Below are 19204 nucleotides of genomic sequence, written 5' to 3'. Positions count from 1 at the left end.
CTTGTCATGCAATTTTTAGCTGAATTTGTTTAGTCTAGCAGAGCCTCTGTTTGCTAATCTAAAAAGTGGAGTCAACACTTGTACTCCCGACCTCAAAAAAGATTAGCAATTATCCAATGAGAAAATGTACTGTGAAAGTATTTTGTAACCACAAATAGACATAAATCAACTGTTTCTATTGTACTGTACTCTAGAAAAGAATATCAATCATGTATATGCAGAATGAATGACAGGCTAATGAATTCCAGGCTTAACTCTGTCAAATGGATCAAAGAATAAAAAGTATTTAAACTAATTCAAACCCAGAGAGACTGAAGAATAAAATTGCTTTACAAATTTCCAATTTTTTTATACCTTTTCCTGCAATTACCTAATCTCACCAATTAGAAGTGAACTGCAGTCCTTTCAAAAAGGGGAGGAAAGCCCATTTCTGCAGGTCCTATTCTAAAAGATTACAGTAAGATATAGTTTTATTAAATCATATAGTGAGCTAATGCATATTACTTATCATCATATCAACATGGATAGTGATATAACTGAAGAATACTGAACTTAGAGTCAACTAGCTTGACTCTGTTAGTTTTAGGGGTTTACACAGAGAGAAAAAATACAAAATGGTAAATTAATAAAGAGAAATATAAAACTGCAATAAATACAACTAATGAAAATATTCCCAAGCAATTCTATTATTAGCTTTCCTCTTCTTGGAAGGAGATGTTTATCTAAAGTAAAGACAGGGATGTTCAAGGACAAGAATGGGAAGAGTCAAGACTATATCTTACTACTGGACCCTCAGATACATGAATAAAATCTGTTGTTGTCGTGGGGTCTTTTTCTATTAACAACAAGAAAAACCTATTTTTTTCTCCCTTCTCTCTTTTCCTTTAATTGAGAAAAAAGAAAAACAAAACACTTTTAACAAATATGTGTAGTCAAGCAAAACAAATTCCTTCATTAGCCATGTAAATCTGATGCTTTTACTACTACAACCCTGATAGTTTTAGAAAATAAGGTGTATGCAAGAGGAAATATCAAAGCAAAGGTTGGAATAAAGGTTCCCTCACTCTCCATGAAATAAGAATTGCATTTTCAATTTTTGTTTAGGGCAAAAGCCTAAAAATGGAAGATAAATGAAAAAAGAGGAATATGGAGTCGGCTTAGATATAGATTCATTACAATTACTTACCGGAGATCCAATCCAGCCTCTTTCCAAAGTAAATCCATCAACCGCAACATTTGGAGTGTTAACATATCTTGTCGCAAATCTAAAAGAAAAGATTGCTTTATTTGTGCTTCTGGTTTACTATGCTTAGTAATTATTAAAGTGTAACAGCAAAATGTATCTGAAAATAGGGGAAAGAATTTATCAGTTACAAAGGATCACAGTAATATTACAAAACATATCAGTCTGTACTGCATCTGCCACTTCTTGGCTTCGTGACACCAGGCAACTCGTTACCCTCTCTTAGAAGTTGTAAAATTAAGAAGTTAAATTATATGTAAGGTTTCTGTTTCTATTATAGTACAATTCCAAAAATAGCTAGTTAGAGGGCAGGCCCTCATGTGTCTTTCTATCATATTGCTATTTTAGATCATTCATTCAATTATTAGGAATTTACTGAGCGGGGTGGCCAGGTAGCACAGCGAGTAAGAGCACCGGCTCCAGTGTCGGGACGACCTGGGGATCAAATCCGGGAGCAGATACTTAGCACCCACCCAGAAACACCTGGCCGTGTAACCTTGAGCAAGTTACTTAACCCCGATTGCTTTAAAAAAAAAGAATTTACTGAGCACCAAATATTTGGTAGGTATTAGTATTACTTTTTAATCCACTGTAGAATGTTAATTGCTTTTCCCTGTAGGTTTGCTTTAAGAGTTTGTACCTGACGCTCTTAAAAGCCATGTTTCACACTAAGGTTGAGGTTTGCTGTTCTTGTATTGGTGACTTTTTATTTATCAACATGCCAAAAACATAATTTTTGGATAATGGAGATAAATGTAGCTGCATATTCAAACTAAGGTTTCTAAAATATTTTAACACAGTCTCATTAAATAAACATGTAAACATTCTAAATATCTTTTGTTAGTGTGACTGTCTTAGAAGTCCTTATTTAAAAAAAAAAAAAAACAAACTAACTGCAAACTTTTGTATGTTTAAAAATGTAACAAAAAACCCATCATTTAAGAGCCAAAAAACCCCAAAAGCCTCCATCTTGTTTCACTCCACAAATACCTAAATAGACGTATAATGCATCTGCCAAAAGATGACAATAGGCAATGACTTACAAACCTGAAAGAACTGAAAAAATTGGGACTTACCATCCCCATTTTTGAAAATGACACCCACTGGATCTCCTCCGAATACTTTATTATTGTATACTATTCTCAGAGGCTTCATTTTAGAATCCATGTATTTGCACTTCTCAACACTAATAAAAGACAAATATCATTAGGAAAATTCAACTTTAAAGAAATGGTAAGATCATTTTGCATGAGTTACGGGGTTCAAATAGCCCAAGCAACTGTTCATTCTAGGTGAGCAGGAAACTGGAGCTCAAAACATGGAAACAGATCATGCTACCTCAGCAACAAAGCTTCTACAAGAGACTTGGTGGCCAGAATATAGCATTAAACCAAAGGCATGGGCTCACAAAATACAAATATCTTCATAACACTATTATCAACCACTTCATATCGGGGGCACTTTCCATGACTGGACTCAATCAAACTGAATTTTGAGACACTTTATTTTGTACTGTCTTCACCTTTCTTCCAATAATCCTTCAAAGTTCTCTCCATTTTTTTCATGACTCAATCATCTTTCTATATTATCATCAATCTGTATTGTACTGAATGGCTTCAAAATCAGGAGAAAATACTCATTAGCTTCACAACAGTCTTATAACAAAGATATTCTGACTTCTCAAAAAAGTGTCCAATTCAGGATTTAGATGTCCCACAGAGCATATATTATATTAAAATAATTTTCTATTCTTAGTATGTTTACATAAATCAATTTTTCATGATAAAAGGCATAAATTTTTCTAGAGATGATATTTTAAAGAACCATAGACAATATACTGATTTTAGGTGATTCCTAACATTTTAATTGCATTTCATTTTCAATTTTCAGGGGGTAACAACAATAAAATTTATAATTTATTTACATGTACTTAAATGGAATTGACCATTTTTAGAATATCATTTTCCTAAAGCCATAAGTAGATTTTATTTGAATTTAAATGTTGACCATTCCACATTAAGTATAATAGTTCATTTATATTCTAAATCTAGCTTAAGAATATGACTTTATGTTCTAGAAATACCTTTAGTTGGCAGAACTCATATTTACAGAAATGGTTGATTTTATGCCATTTTAACTACCTCCCCAGAATCAGCTGACAAAATTCTACTAAGTTAAAAGACTATTGTCAATATTTACATCAGAAGTAGGTGGTTTTTAACCTTTTTTATGTCATGGGCTCCTTTGGAAGTCTAATGAAACCTAGAGAACCCGTGGGAGAATAATATTTTTAAATCCTTAAAATAAAATACATATGATTTTGAAGGAAAAAATACAATGAAAAGTTATTCAAATATTAGAAAGAAAACCAAGTTCATAGAATGTAGGTTAAGAATCCATAATTTGTATGAGCCATTTTCTATGTAAAAGGAGAACAGTTCATTACTTACTAAAGTTCTGAGAGTATGACACAAGGATTCAAAGGTGACTGAAGATCAGAAAGGGCTTCTCGGTAAGCATTTTGTTTTAAGCATGTATGCATTGCCTCTCTTCCTTTTGCTTTGTTTAACTTCATTGCATTCAATTTTATTAAACTATTTAAGGTCTTCAGCTTATTAAGAGCTTCAACCTGAAACATAAGTTTCAAGAGATTAATTACTAGGAAAAGGAAAAAAGAAAAATGTTTGATGAGATCATCATATTAATATTTTGCCTCCTTTCTCCTCCCTCTCCCCAGAACAAAAAAAAAACTTGTAAAATTAATTTAAGAATATTTAAAAAAGAAGAGAGATGAAGCTAAAATGGCAATCAAAACTCCTCCAAAGAGATTTAGAAAATATACCAGACTGAATCCTGACTGGGAATCCAAGAGAAAAAAATCACAATAAGTCAAGTTTCTCATCTAAGTCTGAATAGGGAGATAGAGAAGTATGTGGACCTTGGGGACAAGGCCTGGACAAAAATGCAGCACACAAAATATTCCAAGGCTCATACCCAAAAATAAGATAAGGTACCAGATCCACAACAGGTAAGACCTTGTGCAGGTACTAGAACAAGTGCTAAATGGCAGCTTTGTCGTTCGCTACTTAGTTCTGGGTTACGGATCCAGGGTAGAGTGAGAAATGGACACACATTAAGGGACGGCATTCTGGGGTAAGAAGCTGTCACAGGTTTTAGGCTGTATACCAAACAAGGAGATAGTTCAGAAACAAGTAGCAGCAATACACTCAGAATCCAGGAGTGGAATGAAGTTTCAGTTCCAGCTTTTGGCCCAATCTGAAGCCAACAGAAGAATACAGGTGGCTGAAAGGACCCAAAGACATGTCAGGAACTTCAACAGCTCAGTCCAGGATGGCAATGATCAGACTTTGCCCTGGATCTGGTCATTTTGGGGCCACAAAAATTTTCAGGTCCCCAGACTTAGCCTGAAATGTGAATACAAAACATTCAATACCACAAGAAAGCAGCAATAGGGCTGACCCAGGCCTTTGCTCCAGAAATATGCAGAGCCAACCTAACATAGATGGTGTTAATGCTTATCAGAAGCAGCAGCAGCATCACCAACAACATTTACATGGCACTTATGCGCCAAAGTCAGAAAACAAGCTGGGAAAATGAGCAAAAACCAGCAACAAAAGAATCCCATCATAAAAAAAGCTATTATGGGGAGTGGCTAGGTGGCAAAGTAAATAGAGCACCGGCCCTGGAGTCAGGAGGACCTGAGTTCAAATGTGGCCTCAGACACTAACACAAAACTAGCTGTGTGACCTTGGGCAAGTCACTTAATCCCAACTGCCCTACCTTCCCCCCTCCAAAAAGAAAAAAAAAGCTATTATGGTAACAGGGAAAACAAAAACACAGAAGAAAAGAATGACTCCAAAACATATACAAGCTAGGTCTAAAAGAAAAGCAGCTTGGTTAGAAATTAAACTAGATTTCTTGAAAGAGACTGAGTAAGAATTTTTAAAAGTTAAAAAAATTTAAAAAATGAAATGAGAGTGAGAGGAAAAAACTGGAAAAGAAATGAGAGCTATGTAACACTGTGTGATGATCAACTTTGATAGACTTAGCTGTTTTCAGCAATACAATGATCTTAGACAATTTCAAAAGACTCACAATGGAAAATGCTATCCACATCCAGAGAAAGAACTATGAAGTTTGAATGCAGATAGAAGCATATCATTTTCACTTTTTTTGTTTTTTCTTTCTCATTGTTTTTCCCTTTTATTCTGATTCTTCCTTCATAATACATTTAATATGATTCTACATGTATAACCTATATCAGATTGTGTGTTGTCTTGGGGAGGGAAGGAAAGAAGGGGAAAAAAAAACTTGGAACTCAAAATCTGATAAAAGTAAATGTTGAAAACTATCTTTACATGTAATTTTAAAAAGTACTATTAGGTGGGGGGAAGGTAAAAAGAAATGAGAGACATGGAAGAAAAAATCAGAAAGGCAATCAACAGCTTAGCTTGGCACAAGATATACAAAACCTTGCCCAAATGACAAACTCTTTGAAAACTAGAATGGACCAAATAGAACCCAATGATTCCAAGAGGCAACAAAAAAATATTAAAACCAAGTCAAAAGACTTAAAAAAAAAACCCCCAAAACCCCCCAAAATGTAAAGATATCTATCTCATAACAAAAAGAAATTACCTTGAAAACAGATTGACAGAAAAAAAAATAAGTCATTAGATTATTTGAAAGCCATGCTCACCTCCCCCCCCAAAAAAAAAACCTAGATAAGGTTCAAGAAATCTTAAGATAAAACTACCCAGATCTAAGAATGAGAGGGGAATATGGGAATAGAAAGAATCTACTGGTCAGCTCCTCAAAGAAACCTCAAAATGAAAACCCCTAGAAATATGATAGTCAAAATCCAGAGCTCCCATATCAAAGAAAAAATACATTCAGGATAACACACAATTTAACACCGATCACAAAAAGAGGAGCAGGGGGCTTGGAATATGATATTCCAATAGGCAAAGGATATAGGCTTAAAGCCAAGTATAACTTACTAGCAAAAACGAGTAAAATACTACAGGGGAAAAAATAAACCTTTAATGAAGTAGAGAACTTCCAAATATTCCTAATGAAAAGATCAGAGCTTCATTCAAACATAAGAGTTAAGAGAAACATAAAAAAAACAGGAAAGGACAATGATAAAGGATAAACTGTTTACATTCTAATATGGGAAATGTGTCTCATCTGAACCCTATCATCATCAGGGTTCATAAAAGCAGTATAACTAGGAAGACATGGGAATGATTCTGTTATGTCTTGATCTTTAAAAGAATCGACAGGGAGGAGAAGAGAATATATTGCAGGGCTAGGGGAAAGGGGAGGTTAGGAAAAATTCTCACATAATCAGGGAGCACAAGTAGACATCTATAAAAACAAAGAGGAAAGAGTGGGTGGAGTGGTTTTTGTTTTTTTTTTGCTTTTTGGAGGGCAACTGGGGTTAAGCGACTTGCCCAAGGTCACACAGCTATTTTTTGTGTTAAGTGTCTGGGTCCAAATCCGAACTTGGGTCCTCCTGACTCCAGGGCTGGTGCTCTACTCATTGCGCCACCTAGCCACTACAAGTGGTTGACTTTTGAACTTACTTTCATCTGAACTGGTCAAAAGAGGGGAAAAGACACAAAGAGTTGGGTATAGAAATACATTTTATTTAACAGAGAGATAGGAGGGAAAGGGGAGGAGGAAGAGGAATTAGAGGGAGGGAAGATATAGGGAGGGATTAGTCCTAAGAAAAACAAACTAAGGATGTACAAAAATACTCATAGCTCTTTTTGAGCTGGCAAAGAATTGCAATCTGAGGGGTAGGCATCATTTGGGGAAATGGCAGAACAAGCCATGGTATGAAAATGTGATGGAATAAAATGGTGCTGTAAGAAATGAAGGAGATTTTACTTAAAAGCATAAATGTAGCACCTGAGTATTCCACATCTTCAATCATTTTTAAAAATCCAGAGTCTAATTTAGGCAAAGAAGGTATCTAGAGGACAAAGTTGTTGTTGTTGTTAATAATAATAATAGCATTTACATAGCTATTTAAGGTTTGTAAAGTACTTTACAAATATTATCTCATAAGATTCTCATAACTCTAGGAAGTATTATGTCATCCCCATCTTATAGATGAGGAAACTTGAGGCTGAGAGAGGTCAAATTACTTGCCCAAATAGCTGAAACCAAAATCGAACTCGGATCTTCCAAATTCCAGGTCTAGTGCTTTATCCACTATGCCTCCTAGCTTCCCCAGATCACTAACTTATTCAAGAAGATGGGCCACAAGCAATAAATAAAACTCACACTAGGCCTCTTCAGGGTACAATTTAATTCACAAAAATTTAAAACGTTATACTATGTGCAATACATTGTGCCAGATGTTGGGGGATATACAAAGATAAGTAACAACTAATCCTTGCCAAGGAGTAGACAATCTTATCAGGGTAGATTGGTATGTAGGTAGATAAATACAAGATAGAATGAGAATGGGGAATACTTGGTGCCATGCCATGATGTCAGATGAAGGAGAGATTATTTTCAGTTAGGAGGCAAAGATCAAGTGAAAGCTTCATGGAGGAGGTAGTATTTGATCTGGGTTTTGAATGACTGATTTATGAAAATCAAGTAAAGACAGAGTGGTTAGGGAAGTTAGAGATAACTATACAAAGACATGGCAGTGAAAAAAGAATGGGATTTGCTGAAAGATGGAGGGCAATACAGTTTGGCTAGAGCAGAAGGTGACTTTGTGGAATGATATAAAGTATAGACTGATGAGGTAGGTTGCAAACAAACTGCCTAAGTTTTATATATTGGGCTAAGGAGTTTAGACTTCATTCTGAGGGCAAGTAAGTTTTACAGCCTTTAAAAGGGGGGGAGAGGTATCTGTAATATCATCAGGCTTGTGCAGAGGGAAGAGTTTGTATCTAAGGGTGAGGCATCAGAGATAAGTTTATTAGGAGGTTACTATAATTAGGGCAAGTGGAAGTTGAGGCTAAAACTAGCATGATAGCAATTGGAATAATATAAAAGGGACAGGTGCAAGAGTACTACTCCATAACAGAAACTGACCCTCGCATCCACGGGGTAATCATGAACAAATTTCCTCTGTGTTCTGACCTTATTTGGTTCCAAACTATGGGTCTAAACTGAGATGTACAAGAAGGAGAAGAAAAGAAAAAGAACATAAGGTATCTGGATAAAGGAAATGTTACATCACTAAAAAAATTCTGGAAAACTGTCACTGTAAGGAGTTCTCAAAAAGAAGGTCTCAACATTTCCACACATTTTGATGTAGAGATTCTGACATGTTAGAGTAACTAACTGTAATACTTGATGGTTATTTTTCATGATTAACCTTTAAAGATAACTGACATTCTTTAAAATCACTGCTTTGATACCAGGTGCAACCTAACATTACATAGTCAAGATTTGTGACTGAGAAATATTTTACAACGTGTGAATGTTTTAAGGATAAAATTAAAGTCTGACCACCATTCAAGTTGAAATCTTGAATCTTTTTTTTTTCTTTTTGGACACAGCAAAGCAAGAATGTAGTACAGAATCAAATGATAAAATCTTGCAAATAAGGACTGGTTTGTGTATTGATCAACCTCAAGGAGGTTAATCTCCCTCTCTGCTTGTTTCTACCTCCCTTCCTTTGTTTATGCCAATGTCCTCGGGGGAAATGCCCAGCTTTCCCCCTTGAAGCCTACTAAAATGCTATCTCTGAAAGTTTATATTCTATACTAGACTCCTTCACATGACCAACTACACAGAAATACACAATCTTCTTTTGCAGTGAATTCCTACAGAAATTAAATTCTTAAGTATGTACATATATTACAGAGATATTTAATGTATATACTCGGGTAGTCTAAATTAAATGATGAACCTGAGGGCAGAAATATTCTTAACCTCCTGTCAAATTCACAAAAAACTCCTCTCCAAACACTACCCCCTGCAAAAACGATTCTTGCCATTGATCCATTTAAACATTAGAAGGATCAAAATTTCAGAATACTTAAAAGGATCAAGCTGCACCACTTAATACATTACATACAAACATACATACAAACTTTGTGTTAAAGTATAAGGCCAAAAAACACAATTTTTATTTAAAAGAAAAATGACTACATTGACTTGAATCAGCCAATGCACCTGGTCCTTTTGTTGTTAACCTTTAACTGGAGCCACTAGCAAGCTAACAAGCTGACTGGTTTGAACTTTTCCTTTTAATTTCTGACTAATTAGGAGTGAAATACTAAAAGAGCTAAAATAAATGACCAATAAACTCAAAGGTACAGAATTTCCAAGATAAAAGGACTTTAGAAATCTCTTAGTTCAAATACTCTTATTCACAGAGGAAGACAATGAGGCCTAGAAAGCTTACAGGATTTCTTCAAGGTCATATAGTTGGGAGGACCTGAGTTTGGTTCCAGCCTCAGACACTTAACACCCACACACACAAAAAAAACTAGCCGTGTAACCTTGGGCAAGTTACTTAACCCCAATTGCCCTCCAAAAGGCAAAAAAAAAAAAATCTATTGATTTTATTAATTTCAGTATAAAAAATTTAAAGGAGAAAAAATGAAGGCTGAGAATTAAAATTATCCAGGTGTATAAAAAAAATGATGTGGAAAAATAAGGTACACATCCACTGAATCAAAAAAAATAAGATCTCTAATCTGAATTCCTCTTACCCTTAAAAGAGGTAAATTAAGAATAAGGAAAAGAAGGTATGTAAAAAAAAAAAAAACTGTATGTGATTCTTTATTCCAGAGGACATAAATATTTAAAACATAATTTCAAATACAGAATTCTTAGGCAACAGTACCATATATATAGAGGGTGCTTAATAAATGTTTAATTAAATTAGAGGAAATTAAAGATTTCTAGAGGATTTCTTTACCAAATACCTAGAGCAGAGGCAGCTAGGTGGTGCAGTGAATAGAGTACCGCACATGGAGTCAGGAGGATCCGAGTTCAAACCTGGCCTCACACACTTAACATTTAACGTTAGCCGTGTGACCTCGGAAAAGTCACTTAACCCCAAATGCCCTGCCTTCCCCCTTCCAAAAATCAAAAAAATAAAAACAAAAACAAACCCAGAGCAAGGATTCTTAATAACCTTTTTTGTGTCATGGACAACACCCCCACCACCCTCCGCCAGTAGGCTGGTAAATCTTATGGACCCTTCCTCAGAATAATATACCAATAGACAGTACAGTGCACTAGAATGTCAGGTCTGGCTGGAGTTAGGAAGACTGGAGTTCAAATCTAGGCTTGGATACTTACTAGTTGTTGTGTCCTTAGCACAATGCCTGGCACAGAGGAACCAACTGAATGTTTATTGATTTTTATTATTGTTGTTGTTGTTATTATTGACCTTGGGTAAGTCACTGATTCCCTTTGTCTCACTATCCTCCACTGGAAAATGGAGATAATAACAGTATCTACCTCCCAGAATTATTGTGGAGGTCAAATGAGATAATATTTGTAAAGCAAGCAATACAGTGCTTGGTGCTATATAAATGCTTTATTATTATCACTGTTGCTTTTGTTGTAGTACACAGAAAATAAATACATAGGATTACAAAGTAAATTAATTATATTGAAAGTTGTCAAAATATTTTTTAAGAAGCAAATTCATAGATCTCCTAAAATTCATCCACAGAATCCAACAGACTGCAGTCTAAGAATCCCTTAACTAGAGGTACACATGAATTGCTCTTCAACAGTCCTCAGTATAATTATTAAAAACAATATAATACCAATACAAAAATATTTAATTAAGTTTGACTGTGGAGGATATTGTGGAAGGGATTAGTATGCTGAAGATAGACTAGTTTAGAAGGGTGCTAAAATCAGAAGGAATTATAATAAACTATGAATTATGATAATAAATTCACTGTGAGAAAAATTATGATGAATTTAACCCAAAGTAAAAATAGGTTATTTCAATCAATAAATATCATTAACAATATACCCATCAAAAGAACTACAAAGCACCTACCTATGCTTGACTTCTACATGGCAATGGACAAATCCAACCAAAAAACCCTACCCTCAAGGAGTTTATAATATGATGTTATTAGTTTTGAGAATAAAATATAGTTGTTCTATATGGGGGATAAGAATGGAGTGGGGATGAAGATTCCATTACTGCTAATTGTTTTTGATCCATCAGTCCCTCAGAAGGTTAAAGACTGAAAGGTCCTAAATATAAAAAAAATTCTTGTCAGAATTCTGTGGTAAGATATTTATACCAGCAGTTTTTCTGACAGCAAGATATCTGAAACAAAGTGGATACCCATCCACTGAGGGATGGCTAAACAAACTGTTACGCATGAAGGGGAAGTCTATGTGAATTAAAGAAGCTGAGTAAAGAGAACAGGGCTGGGACACCAATGAACACAATGAAAAAAAATGCTTTAAAAAAAAAAAAGGAACTCAACTCATCCTGGCCTGAAACACTTTCCAAAAACAAAGGAGTCAGGGACACAAAATGCTAGATATATTATCAGACATAATCACTTCGTTCTGCTTGGCATGACTTTTTTTTTTTTTGGTTAAAAAATAGAGTTCAAGTGGGGTTCAAAATGGACTTCATGAAACGATGTCAAAATGGCAACGTTGACTAAAATTTACTGAATATTATATCATCCCGAACACTGTCTTGTCATACCAGGTTATCTTTTATTTGGGAACACAGTGAACATTTAGTTCACAAAATGGATTGTGGAGCTAGAGGTCCCTCCCACTGCTTATAATGAATTCTACCAAATATATCCTGAATTTATTAAGAAATCTGCTACATCTGAGTGGCAGAAGAGATGTCAAGCATGTACCTCACATGCACATATATATTATCATATCTATCTAACCTATATATATATGCATGCATACATACACAGGGTGTCCCAAAATTCTTCAGGCACTAGCTTTAAATTTTTTAAGTCTTAAGTTTAAGTTTTTTTTAAATGGTAAAGTTTTAATAGTTTAAAACTGAACTAACACTTTTGAGACACTACGTGTAAACAAAACAAAAAAATCATATAGTACTTTAAAGTTTATAAAGTCTTTTACATGAGGCAAAGTAGGATAGTGTGGGTCATAAATGATAAAATGAGCAATGGTTACAATATAAAATTGAAAAATTTTGATTAAAAAAATTAATGCAACTAAGATGAAAAGGTAATTAAATGAAAATTTTTTGTATGAAAATTCTTTGATAAAGATCTAATACACAAAATATACAAAAACCTGATTCAAATATACAAGAATGACAGCCATTTCTTAATTTAAAAACGGAGAAAAGGATATAAATAGGCAGTTTTCAAAGGAAAACCACACAAAGCACGATCTAGTTGGATCATTGAACAAGCCTGAGGGATACTTATTACAGGTATAATTCTGAATTCCCAGATGAAGAACAAGAGGCCAATATAGGCATAAGCTGACTTTCCCTTATGATACATTTGTTAAGTCTCAAGAGTGAGGAACTGATTGAACCCAGGTTCCTCTTGAATATAAATTCAGTATATTCCCCCACAAACTGCAGCAAACCCCTACAGCAAAACAAATTTTGAGCAAATCCCTCACATCTGTTGTACTCTATGACTCCTTTCAGTTACTATTTTCTTTGACCATGAAAATCAACATTCAAAAGGAACTAATACCTGTTTAGAAAGCACTTTCATATAGCCCACACTTCCTCGACAATAAGCTTCAAGTATTACACCAAATTGCACTGAAAAGGCAGGAATGTGCACCTCTGACCTGAAGAATTCAGTAAAAAAAAAAAATCATTCAACAATATGCATATTACACTCTCAAAAATATATTGTTTTGTTAAATTAGAATTAAATTGTAATGACAGCATTCAAAATAAAGTTAAAATATTTGCTATTGTTGATAAACATCCCAGAATATTTAACTTCCCCCATTTCTGAGAACGTTTCAGTTAAGTATTTGACAAAGCTGTTTTAAGTGATGGGGAAAAAAATCAACTCTTCCCCCACAAAACAAAAGGAAAATGACTGATTCACACTCACATAGGCAGCATACCAAAATCATAAAAACCCAACATGTTATTAAATCATAACAAGTACAATGGCTGAACACTGAATATGATCTTTACTCCAGATGTAAAATCTATGCTTATAAAACAATCTTCTCTAAGTTCTTTTCAGCAAGCTTCACTTTTCATTAATCAAACATTAAGAAGCATAGCGAGGGGTGGCCAGGTAGCACAGCGAGTAAGAGCACCGGCTCCAGGGTTGAGAAGACCTGGAGATCGAATCCTGGGCTCAGACACTTAGCACCCACCCAGAAACACCTGGCTGTATAACCTTGAGCAAGTTACTTAACCCTAATTGCTTAGGGGCGGCCAGGTGGCTCAGCAAGTAAGAGCACGGGCTCCAGTGTTGGGACGACCTGGAGATCGAATCCTTGGCTCGGACACTCAGCACCACACCCAGAAATAACTGGCCTTGTAATCTTGAGCAAGTTACTTAACCCCGATTGCTTAATAAAAAAAAAAAAAAAAGCATAGCGGAAGAAAAAATTCTGCTGATTATGTATTCATTTCTTTACCTGAGCAATCTACAATGCAAGAGTATAGAAAATTCAAATTAGTAGTATGAATGGCTATAATTTTCAAAAGAATAATAGTTCATTAAAGTAGAGATGAAATCTTCTAAAATGACTGAAATGTCTCAAGCAGAATATGATGCAAACCAAAACACTAAGCACAGTTTTATGCTACTAAAGATATTAAAGTTTAGGCTGCACTGACTGATGGAACCTCCTTTTATTCCAAAAATAGTTAAATATGCTGATTTATCATACTGGTTAATTTCACAAACCACTCCCTCCTCCCTCCACCAAAATTATTTTTAATTAAAAACTACTTACCTAAGATGCCAAAATAGAAACTGCCCTATCCTCCTATTAGCAAGTGCTCTGTCTAACATGAATCTAGACAGGGCACAATCAAGAAAAGGTTCATATTTCAAAACCTGTACAAGTTGTAGAAGATACTGAGATAGTTCTTCATCACTGAAATAGAAGGAAGACTGAGTCAAATACAAATATCAATGAGCAGAAAAAGGGTTTTTTTTTAAATAGAAATACAGGTTTTATAAGGAGCTAAAATTCACTTATTAAAACAAAAGGAACATTTTAAAATACACAGCAAATGTAGGATTATTAAATATCTTATGATGGATCTACCTGACTAATCAGTATCTAATTTAAATTATATGCATAAATAAATTATCATAAGGGACAGAATGTCCCACTATGCACTTAATGAAGGGTTCAGAACTAAGGCTAGACAGCACAAAAAGATATTTTCTTATTATCCCTTGACTTCCAAGTCAAGCAGGATTACTAGCTCTCACTGCTCTTGAAATCAATACACAATCTCTTGCTTCTCAGCATAAGCACAGTCTGTCTAAAAAAGCTGGAAAATAGTACCTCCTAATCTTCCCCTTATGAAATCTTTATATTTCTTCAAGGCTCACAGCTATTTGTGATTATTAGTAGTCTTGATTCTGTGATTATTTAGTAGTCTTTACCTCCACAAATTATGATATTATATTTATTTACTTAACTGACTGCATATACTCTAAACCCCCAGTAAAAAAAAGTAAGCTGTTTGAGGGCAGGGAGTTGTTTTATTTTTCTCTTTCTTTTCCTCATTACCTAAATGTCATTTATAACAAGATAGATAATTTGTTACTAAATAAACTGAATTACTTTACATAGTTATCTACTACAGGGCTGAACAAAATTCAATACTTAAAGTGTTAACTATGCTGAAAGTGAGGCACTTAAGAAAATCAAAGAATCTTTTACTCCAGATGTAAATTCTATCCTTATAAAACAATCTTCTCTAAGTTCATCCCATTTTACAAAAGTATGTAGCTAAGATAATCAGAACAAAATCAAAACTTGTCTGAAACCTTTTGGAAGGTGGTCAACAAATAAATCAGCAAGCATTTCTTAAGTGATTAATATGTGTCATGCACCATACTAGGCAACAGGGAGAAAAATAAAAAGTAAAACATTTCCTGACTTCAAGGCTCTTACAATTCTATATGGAAGAAAGCATGCATGCACACAACACACACACACACACACACACACACACACACACATGCACTACATAAGTGGGGGGAGGGAGGGCAATGCTATCTGGTAGAATCAAGAAGGCTTCATATAAAACATGGCACTTGAACTCAGCTCCACACTAAGCTAGAGATTCTAAGTGCTAAAGACAGGGGAAGAATGTATTACAGGAATGGGAGACATTCAGTTCAAATACCAGGAGATGGGAGATGGGGTTTACATGTACAAGGAACAAGAAGAAGTCCAATAGGGAATAACATACAACAAGCCTTGAAAGGCAGGATGTGGTCAGATTGTAAAGGGTTTTAGATGGTAAAGGACTTATATTTGACCTAAGAGATAAGGTAGTCACTAGATTTACTAAGTGGGGAGTAAAAGGATAAGAACTAGATTTAATGAAAATGCACTTTGGAAGCAGTGTAGAAGATGAATAAGAATGGGGAGAACTTGAGGCAGGGAGATTAAAAGGCTGAAACACAGAAGGAAGGAAGTGAAGTGGGACTGAACTACAGCAACAGTTGTATAAATAGAAAGGGACAGAGAGAAGAAATGTCGTGGAGCTAAACATAAGATTTATTATTTGCAGCAAAGAAAAAGAATTGGATGTGGGGAATAAGTAAGAATGAGGAGTTGAGGCTTCAAACCTAGGCTAATAGGAGGGTAGTACTTCCCACAAAAGTAGGGAAATTCAGAAGAGGGATAGGTTTTGGGAGAAAGATAATGAATTCTCTTTTGGACAGACTGGATTTGAGTTGTCTGGGGGAAATGAATTCAAGTTGTCCCATGGGAATCTGGCAATCAGTGACTGAATCTCAGGAGAGGATCAGGGATTAGAAAGATCAACTATACGCACCCAAGGGCATTAATGTGGTCACTAAGAAAGAGGGCTTAAAAGAAAACTAGAATAATCTATAATTGGGTTTTCAACTACATAATCTCAACACTGAACAATAATAACTCAAGTAAAATTCCATTCACTTGGACTCAACTAATTGGCAATATAAAATATGATGGGAGGGGCAGCCAGGTAGCACAGCGAGTAAAAGCACCGGCTCCAGTGTCAGGATGACCTGGGGATTGAATCCGGGCTCAGACACTTATTACCCAGCCAGAAACACCTGGCCATGTAACCTTGAGCAAGTTACTTAATGCCAATTGCTTAGGGGCGGCCATATGGCTCAGCGAGTAAGAGCACTGGCTTCAGTGTTGGGATGACCTGGGGATCAAATGTGGGCTCAGATACTTAGCACCACACCCAGAAATAACTGGCCTTGTAACCTTCAGCAAGTTACTTAACCCCAATTGCTTTAAAAAAAAAAAAAAGATATAATGGGGCAAGAATGGAGTTTATACTGTGTTTCCCCGATAATAAGACCTATCCCGAAAATAAGCCCTTCCCCTTACTGTGTAAGGTTCCTCTAAAATAAGCCCTCCCCTGAAAATAAGCCCTATTGAGATTGCTACTGTAGTGAAGGTGATCCCCTGCGCTACACGCTACATTACGGTACCCTCTGTATGCACCATCCCCCCTCCCCCGGGTGAAACGCACGCCGCGCTCCGAGCTGCATCCAATCAGAGCTACAGCAGTGAGCGCGTCATCCTGTTCTTCCCCAGTGATTTGCTTATTGAATAAAGGTATATTTTTTTTGTTCACATTTACCTGCTTATTAAAATTGCTGAAAATGTTCATTAAAATAAGCCCTCCCCTGAAAATAAGCCCTCTGGTGTTTTTCTGTCCAAAAAAATTAATAAGACAGTGTCTTATTATCGGGGAAACATGGTACTTAGTAAAATTTAAAATAGAAGAGAGTATAACATTTTAAAAAGATTAAGAATCTAGGAGATTTATATATACCTGGTATGCTTATATTAGAAATCATCATGGCAAATTAAATTCCTTACTACCCAACACTATTTACTGGAGTCTGAGTTGCTAAATATAAATGGAAGTAATAGAATTTCATTTTTTAAATTTTTCAGTTTACATCATTCATTTCCACAAGATTTTGAGTTACAAATTTTCTCCCCATTTTTCCCCTACCCACCACCCCAAAACAGAGATACCACTGAATATCCCCTCCCCCAATGTTTTCTCCCATATCTTCCCCCATCCCACCTCCGACTTTGTAGTAGGACACAGTGGATCTCTATGCCCCAGTGCCTGTATATCTCATTTCCCAGTTACAAGTAAAATAATAATAATAATAATATTTTTTTAAACATTTAATTTTAAAACTTTGAATTCCAGATTCCCTCCCTTCCTCCCTCATCACCCACCCTTACTGGGAATAAGCAATTCAATATAGGATGTACATGTGTAGCTATGCAAAACATTTCCATGGTAGATATATTTGAAAGACTGACTATATTTCCCTCCATCCTATTCCACCCCCCACTTGTTCTATTTTCTACTTTGATGATATCCCTTTTCAAAAGTGGGTGCTTCCAACTTCCCTCCCCCCCAGCCTGCCCTCCCTTCCATCATCCCCCCCTCTCATCTCCTTCCCCCCTACTCTCCTATAGGATGAGATACCCTATTTAGTGTGTGTCATTCCCTCCCTACGCCAAATTCAGTGAGAATAAGGTTGACTCATTCTCTTTTGCCTTCCTGTTCTTCCCCTCCATTATAAGTTTTCCCTTGCCTCTTCTATATAAGATAATTTAACCCATTCTTTCTCTCCCCATTTCCTCTCATTATATTCCTCTCTCACCTCTTAATTTCACCTTTTAAGTATCATCCCTTCCTATTCAATTGCTCCTCTGCCCTCTGTCTACAATACTTGTACACCTATACACACACACTCACATATGTATTCATATGCCCATATACCCTTCTATACAGACATATATATTTCTTCTATTCCATGAACTAGTCTCATACTGAGAAAATTTTCATAAGTTAACAATTATCGTTTTTCCATGTAGAAATGTAAATAGTTCCACTCTGATAAGTTCCTTATGATTTCTTTTCCTTGTTTACCTTCTCATGCTTCTCTTGCTTTTTGTATCTGAATGTCAGATTTTCTATTCAACTCTGGTTTTTTCAGCAAAAATGTTTGAAAGTTCTCTATTCCAGTGAATGACCATCTTTTCCCCTGAAACATTATGCTCAGTTTTGCTGGGTAGGTGATTCTTGGTTTTAATCCCAGCTCCTTTGACCTCCAGAATATCATATTCCAAGCCCTTCGATCCCTCAGTGTAGAAGCTGCCAGATTCTGGGTTATTCTGATTGTGTTTCCACAATATTCAAATAGTTTCTTCCTGGCTGCTTATAATATTCTCTCCTTAATCTGGGAATTCCGGAACCTGGCTATAATATTCCTAGGAGTTTTCTTTTTGGGATCTTTTTTAGGAGGTGATCAGTGGATTCTTTCAACCTCTATTTTGCACTCTGGTTCTAAAACATCAGCCACAGTTTTCTTTGAGAACTTTCTGGAGAATGATTTCTAGGTTCTTACTTTGATCATGGCTTTCAGGTAGTCCAATAATTTTTAAATTATTTATCCTGGAACTATTTTCCAGGTCAGTGGTTTTCCCAATGAGATATTTCACATTGCCTTCTATTTTTTTCTATTGTTTGGATCTGTTTAATGATATCTTGATTTCTCATAAAGTCACTTGCTTTCATTTGCTCCAATCTAATTCTGAAGGAATGATTCTCTTCAGGGAGCTTTTGAGATTCTTTTTGCATCTGGCAAATTCTGCTTTTTAAGGCATTCTTCTTCTCCTCATTGCATTTTTGAGCCTCTTTTACCATTTGAGTTAGTCTATTTTTTAAGGTGTTATTTTCTTCAGTCAGGTTGTTGACTCTCATTT

General features: G+C 35.4%; 2 protein-coding genes across 5 annotated transcripts in view; both read right to left on the bottom strand.

The window, feature by feature from the left end:
• PIK3CB (phosphatidylinositol-4,5-bisphosphate 3-kinase catalytic subunit beta) overlaps positions 1–19204 on the bottom strand; it is a 183372-nt gene that overhangs the window by 15520 nt on the left and 148648 nt on the right. For all 3 annotated transcript variants that reach the window (XM_069063883.1, XM_069063881.1, XM_069063882.1), the window contains 5 exons: positions 14171–14314; positions 12934–13033; positions 3694–3872; positions 2320–2429; positions 1187–1265 (listed from right to left, as the gene is read on the bottom strand). In XM_069063883.1, coding sequence (XP_068919984.1) covers positions 1187–1265; positions 2320–2429; positions 3694–3872; positions 12934–13033; positions 14171–14314 — 612 coding nt within the window. The remainder of the gene's footprint in view (positions 1–1186; positions 1266–2319; positions 2430–3693; positions 3873–12933; positions 13034–14170; positions 14315–19204) is intronic.
• CEP70 (centrosomal protein 70) overlaps positions 1–19204 on the bottom strand; it is a 261992-nt gene that overhangs the window by 149395 nt on the left and 93393 nt on the right. The window lies entirely within an intron of this gene.

This window comes from Petaurus breviceps, unplaced genomic scaffold (genome assembly GCF_028583685.1).
Source record: "Petaurus breviceps papuanus isolate PSGF00001 unplaced genomic scaffold, PetGlider_PUasm1.0 90604, whole genome shotgun sequence".
In the NCBI taxonomy this organism is placed as follows: Eukaryota; Metazoa; Chordata; class Mammalia; order Diprotodontia; family Petauridae; genus Petaurus; species Petaurus breviceps.
Note: the sequence above shows the minus strand (reverse complement) of the source record. Positions and strands in the feature narration are given on the sequence as shown.